The sequence below is a fragment of the Sinocyclocheilus anshuiensis genome, unplaced genomic scaffold (assembly GCF_001515605.1).
Source record: "Sinocyclocheilus anshuiensis isolate Anshui unplaced genomic scaffold, SAMN03320099.WGS_v1.1 scaffold1903, whole genome shotgun sequence".
NCBI lineage: Eukaryota > Metazoa > Chordata > Actinopteri > Cypriniformes > Cyprinidae > Sinocyclocheilus > Sinocyclocheilus anshuiensis.
The window spans coordinates 260,096-266,698 of NW_015552681.1; the positions used below are offsets into that span (position 1 = coordinate 260,096).

Below are 6,603 nucleotides of genomic sequence, written 5' to 3' on the forward strand. Positions count from 1 at the left end.
GTGTAACATTTCCGTCACATGCTTGAGGTATTCGGCCAATCACAACGCACTGGATAGCTGGCCAATCACAGCACATCTCGCTTTTCAGACCGATGAGCTTTGTAAAAATCGACGCGTTTTAGAAAGGCGGGGCATAGAGGAGAACACATTTCATTACACCAAATACACAAAATAATGTTCTTTTTAGCAACATCATATGACCCCTTTAATAATATATATCCGGTCGTCCCTCTCAGTGAATTTTTCCATGGTAAAATCCAACCTGCAGTGTTTCACTAAATGTTGGTGAGAATCCTCACGCTCATCATCTGCCACCTCTGCAGATAAGCTAGTAACGTAGTGTAATTTGGTGACACAAAGAGCGAAAATTAGACAGTGGAACACTTTTTATTGTGGTTTACCAGCGGAGACAACGGGAAAATCAGTACCTGTACAGTAAAAAAAACAGAAAAGGTCTGAAGCTGACATAGACAGAAAATAAACATTGGTACGGCATACACAAGATGGAAAGGGGCCATTAAACTTTGGTGAAAATTATAAAAAATGCTGGCGGTAGCTGGCAACTTAAAAAAAAAAAAAAAAAAAAAAAAAATGCTGACTGGGAAAGAGCTATGCGCACAGTTGAGACCTGAACAGCACACGTTGATATCTGCGTTTAAACTAAACTCATTTAAGCTTTGCCAGTTTAAACATTTAAGAGCCAGAGGACGCGCAAGCCCGCGCCTCAGAACGCGTGCAAATATTAAGCTCTCTCTGAAGTATTGTTGGACCAGTCTCTAAAACTCACTAGTATCATATATCGTACATAAAACTCGGAGACGCTCATGCTGATCCATGTCGATAGGTGGCAGTGCATCTCCTAACATCATTGTGGTATCGGTACATAAACTACACAAAGAACAGCAATGCTAAAGCTAACTAAAGAACTTCTGAATGCACCTTTAAGAGGGTTAACATTATTTACAGAGAAACACATTCTTTAGAAATCATTTGGAACACCAAAACAATTAAATACGTCAACTGCATTCAGTAAATGTTTATCTCATAAGTTAGCACATTACCTTTGGCGGCCCTAATTTTGATGTATTGCTTTGTGTATAGTAGACGGTACGGTGAACAGCAGCACCACTGCCTCCCAGTCATCCTCTATTAACGACATCTCGTCCATGTCGACGGAGCAGACATTGGCCTCAGACACTGACAGCTCCTGCATCGACACCCTCACAGGACCGTTAGAGGAGTGACTTCCACCTCCCCCGTATCCACGCCTGTGTGGGCCATGCTGTGGTCTTGACTGAAGAGATCTGTGGGTGCACGTTCATACAGCTTCAAGATTACACTCGTAATCCTTCACTCTTGCTTTTAAGGGGCTGTTTTTCCCTCTGACGCATCTTACATATACAGATATTTGTGTAATATTAGCCTTTAGACAGGTCTGTTGTGGCTAAAGCTCAGATTGCACACCAACAGCGACTTAATTCTGTCGCGTTTCATCAAAAATCTTTTTGTTTAACTGCATCTTCACAGTTTTATTTTAGATTTTTAAAATAACTCCGTTTATAAATGGGCAAATAATAGGTTTATGCTTTAATGCATTCACATTTCACTTCATATAAACAAATATTAATTCATCTAGTGGTGTTATTGCAGCAGCATGTGTAATATCTGGATTTATCCCTGTCATTTATGTCCTCTCTCTCTGTGCGATGTAGCTTTTATTACCATTAATTTCATCACCTAAAAGAAGCACAGATATAAATTATTGGACAACTTTATAGCTAGTCAGCCCCTTTGGAACGAGTTCCTGTTTCAAGTATTGCTGCATGATATTAACAAAGAACACTTACTAGACAGACAATGTAACTACAGATCACTGAAATATGTCTAAACGCACCTAGAAACAGAATAATGGTGCCTGCCTCTGTACATAGTCACCATACCCCCATTTTAAAAGAGAACTTGATGCTTTTCAATTGGTTAGGGTGTAGTCATGTGTATATATACGTACATAGATTTTGTGTAAATGTTTTGTCAGTTTTTCTTTCTTTATGCTGTGGAAAGTATTTTGCAGCTTCTGAATATGCTTTAGCATATGCACTGTAAAACAAAACAATGTAGATGGAACTTGAAATCGATTTAAAAAGAAAATTGCACATAGACGTTTAAAAGTGATCATATTCTGTTTAAAATGCACAAAAACTTTCATCTAGATATCAATTGGAAATTTATGGATGCAACATCTTAATCAAAGCCCTGTTCCTCATTCCAAGAGTCTCTTGTAAGATTGTACATTTAATTGCATGAGCTAATGCAAACCATTGCCTTTTTTAATCTTCTCCAACTTGAAAAGCCCATAAGAATGTTGTACAAAGTAAATGCATGGTTTCTTTCGGTCTTTCTTTTTTCTTTTTTAATTTGTCAGCAGATTATTTTTTCAGTTTCCTCTTCTTGAAGATGTCCGTTCAGTGAAACACTGAAGGATTTTCATGTTTGTATGGATTATCAAGGCCATATAATTTCATTTCCTTTATACATGTCTCTATAGCATTAGGTTACTGCTTGCAGACTTGCGATTCAGTGATGGTACTGTGGGTAACCATGCAGTTACAGGCCTGTTTTGGACTGTGATTCTTTAACAGTATATTCAGGATGGAAACCCACCCATTCATCAGTTTCGTAAACCTTTCTGCTTTCTTTTCTTTCCAGTGTTGTAGATATGTATGATGATGTGTCCTGTACTCTACATTCATTTTTATGCATGATACAACAAGCCCTCTTCATCCCAGACTTGAGGACATTGCGGAAACCTGTCCTCTGGTTGTAGAAGGTGATTGGAGAGACTGTGGAGGATCATATGAGTGAATTGTTGAGTTTGTGTGCCTCCAAGCTCTTCTGACAGACTGAAACGGGAATATCAGTAGATAGATCCTTCACTGATGGACAGGACTGGAGAATGAACTTAGCATCACCATAATTTTCATGCCTTAAGCTTCTCACTATAAGCGTCTCTATAGCTAGGCCTGGAGATCCCAAAATGATTGATGGTAATGTACCTACAATCAAGTTCTTTTTCAGCAGGCTGGATTGTTTGCTACTACGATGCCACTTTGTCTGTTTTCTCAAACATCACATTTCTTGGTCTCCTTGGGCTTGTGAGATTTCATTTGGTGCTTCACCTTACTGTTTGCACAGTAATAATGTATTTCAACAACGCAATAGTGCATTGTGTTCCATTTTCATTTTGGAGCTCTTGTACATTAGTTTCGCTGGTGTGGACTCTGATTGATTCCTGTTATGAACACTAGTGATGACATTGAGACCTTCAAGACAACCAACAAAGCTGGCTCACACTTTCTCAAGGGCTTACTTTGTCTTCTTTTAGGTGTCTGTTTCCCTTGGGGGAGAGGGTGTGTGTTTGTGAACAACAGTGTTCTTGTCGCTGACAATCTGTCACTAGAGGTGGAATCAGTAATGACTTGAAGAATTATCCACTTTTTAGATATTCATTTACCTCTCAGACTATCTTCCTAAAGGCCAATTCACTCTGCACTAATAGATGATGACAGCCAACCGATTACAGTATGTCACTTCTCAGACATTCCACCCCCCGACAAACACAGATTTAATGTTCAGTTGGCGAAAACAAGCACTGACCAATGGTAACCGACACCGACAGGGGTAACACGCTGATCCGACAAATGTGTGTGGTTGTCATGTCTGTCATGCAGTGTGAGTTGGCCTTAAGAACAGTTCTCATGGTCATCAATCAAAATCTCAGTCAAATCCTGTAAAAGGAATAGATATCTAACTGCTCTGTGCTAGTAATGTCTGTTTAGCTTTCATGTGTTTTGTATTGTTGTGCTACATAGGGGTGCCCCGTCAGTGGGCTATGATGGGAGTTACCCAAATCTCAAACCTGTCTGAAACATATGCAAAACCTTAAATGATCCTCTATCTACAATAATAGAGTGACACTTCTTTTCTCTGTGAAAATAAAAAATAAAAATAAAAGAAATGAAACATCTGTAATGACTGGCCAAATAAAAAGCTCAAAGTACTGTTTGTTTTGGTTGTTTTATGTTTTATTTCATATGGTAAAAATGCATTCAGTGTATGAACAGTTTGTTTGTGTGCAAGGTATGACTGTCTTGTGTTACAAAATGTACAGTGACCCAGGGCAGAGACTTTTTAAGTCTGAGCGCGTTTGTCTTAAGAGCATCCCTAGGGTCTAGTTTTCATTAGAATCTCTTTTCTCAAATATGGCATCCATGCTTACTAGACATCATGAAATTTTATCCTACTTTGGGTCATTCCATTGCCTTTGATCACTTAAATGGCAAAAAATAAATAAATAAAAAATTGCCTTTAATATTATTTTGAACATGCTGGTCTGCACAGTCGTTTAGGCAACAGAACTGTACTAGAAAGTGGGGCCATGGTTTCCCTCAGGAATGCATCCTCATTTCTACAGCCCTGAAACAGACTCCTGTTTTTAACAGCTATTACTTTAATGTTGGTGATTCCCAACCCTGGTCTTGGAGTACCTCTAACACTGAACATGTTTTATGTCTCCCTAATTCAGCTCATTAGTTTGTTGGTAGAAATTCCCAGATGGAGGTATCAGATAAGAAAGACATCAATAATTTATGCTATTTTGAAACCTTAATATGCTGCACATGGATGTTTCAAAAACTCTGAACAATGCGACTGGTTTTCCGGGCCTCTGCCTTAAGCTCGCCAAATGTTTTGAAGAACTGCTCCATTTCCTGTTGCAGAGTGGCGTTCCGTCTATCAGCATCTGCACGGGCTCGCTCTACATTTCTCATCTTGATCTCAGCCACACTGACCCAGCGCCGCTGCTGCTGCAGAGTTGAGCGCAGCCCTGCAACTTCCCCATGAAGTACCTTGTTCCTCTGCTCCAGCCTGGAGACAGAGAATGGGGTAAACATACTGTGTTCAGGTACACTTATTTATCAATCCAGTGTTTCTCAACCCTGTACATTGCACCAACACTGCACATTTTCGAACTCTGATCAAACACACCTGATTCAACTCGTCGGCTTGTTAGAGACTCAGACCTGAAAAGTAAGGTTACAGAATGTATACTGTTGGTGTGCATTCAGGAACAGGGTTGGGGAAAACTGCATTAATGCAGGGGTAGCCAACCCTGCTACTGGAGAGCTACCGCCCTGCACCATTCAGATCAAATAATGCTCCAACATTTATCTAATTGCTCACTTACAGAATTTAGTTTAAAGGCTGAACCTGTTTTTCAGTCTGTTTTACCATCACTGTTATTCCATTACCATTACACTGCTTTTTTGCAACCCCTGGTATCAGGTACCAAGACTACTGACGAAGTGATCTTACCTGTTGATTTTTGCCTCATACTCTGCTTTTTGCTTGGTCATCTGTTGACGAAGCCCTGCAACAAGGCACTGCATTGCGTGGGAAGCTGGAAAGCCCAGGGGCTCTTGGGGAGCATTTGGCAAAAAGACTTCGCTGCTGCCAGTGCTTAAAGGTGCATCTGTAGGAGCAGAGGATGAGGCAGGGGAGTTAGGACGAAGTTCTTCCTCTCTAGAGTCCATTCTGAATGAGGGGAACTGTCCTGGGGAGACATTGCAAGGGCTTGCAGTTCCACCGCTCCCACAGCCCCCATCCAAAGGCACAATCTCACAGGAGGACCAAGAGCTGCTGCTCTCAGCCACACTGGCAGTACCTTTGGCCTCCCTGTCTTCTATATATTGCTCCCCCTGCTCCTCAGTAACTATGTTGTCATAGATAGATAAGGTACTATCCTGGGCTTCACTGCTGCCTCTATCCTGGGATTCACTTTCCCCTAACGCTTTCTCTGGTCCCCAGCTGGGTTCTTCCATGTCAGGCCAGCTCCTTGACTGCATAGATATTTGAACTCCAGCTTCCAGTACTTTGCTCAAAGAAGAACAGGCAGGTGGTGGGGTGGAGGGTGGAGGTACATGTCTTTTATGGAGAGATTCTTGTGCTGAGCTGTGCTGACTGTAGTTGTCGTAAATCAGAGCAGAGCTGGTTGGTGAAGAGTTCTCTTGAAGTTGTTGCTCTGTCTCTGAAAAATGGGTAATGTTTTTGTCACAAGGGCTTTGAAAAGACCCTCTCCTCTCTGTGTTTAGTAGAGAGTGTTTATGTGGACAGGCAACAGTCTGATCTGGAAGGACCATGTGATCTTTGCTCAACAGAGGTTCCCTCAGGTGGGCAGGTGGTTCGTGCACCCATTCCCCAAGGTGACTGTGTCTTTGTATGGGGAGGGCAGCTTGTAAAGATGTTTCAGGAGGGTTGCAGTTCTCTCGGGAGAAGAGCAAGCTGTGCTCACGGATCAGTTCAGACATTAGATGTTGCACAACTGCTGCCCCTAGTAAAGGAGAGAGGAATGTGTAAGTGCACAGTTCACAGATTTGTGGCAAACAGCAACATATAACCTCACAAGCATTACATAGAGTACATACCAATAGTCAACATTTGAATTGGATCAAAAAAGTTCATCAAAGTTGTCATAAGACAAGAACACATTTTGGTTTTAGGACAACTTTGATGAAAGGTTTTGATCAAATTCAAATGTTGACTACTGTA

At 41.1% G+C, this 6,603-nt stretch overlaps 2 protein-coding genes across 7 annotated transcripts in view; one reads left to right on the forward strand and one right to left on the reverse strand.

Moving 5' to 3' along the window:
• Positions 1-6,603, forward strand: part of LOC107667593 (mitogen-activated protein kinase 9-like) — a 54,048-nt gene that overhangs the window by 36,979 nt on the left and 10,466 nt on the right. For 3 of the 6 annotated variants that reach the window (XM_016459300.1, XM_016459303.1, XM_016459301.1), the window contains one exon: positions 1,102-4,639. In XM_016459300.1, the coding sequence (XP_016314786.1) occupies positions 1,102-1,244 (143 nt within the window). In that variant the 3' untranslated portion in view covers positions 1,245-4,639. Of the gene's footprint in view, positions 1-1,101; positions 4,640-6,603 lie in introns of those variants that run through there. The other 3 variants (XR_001631797.1, XR_001631796.1, XM_016459302.1) reach the window with 3 other exon arrangements.
• On the reverse strand, positions 4,662-6,492 carry LOC107667591 (rho GTPase-activating protein 24-like). The gene is made up of 3 exons (XM_016459297.1): positions 6,480-6,492; positions 5,371-6,385; positions 4,662-4,923 (listed from the first exon to the last, which is right to left on the reverse strand). Exons 1-3 carry the CDS (start codon positions 6,490-6,492, stop codon positions 4,686-4,688), a joined length of 1,266 nt encoding a protein of 421 aa, XP_016314783.1. The 3' UTR covers positions 4,662-4,685.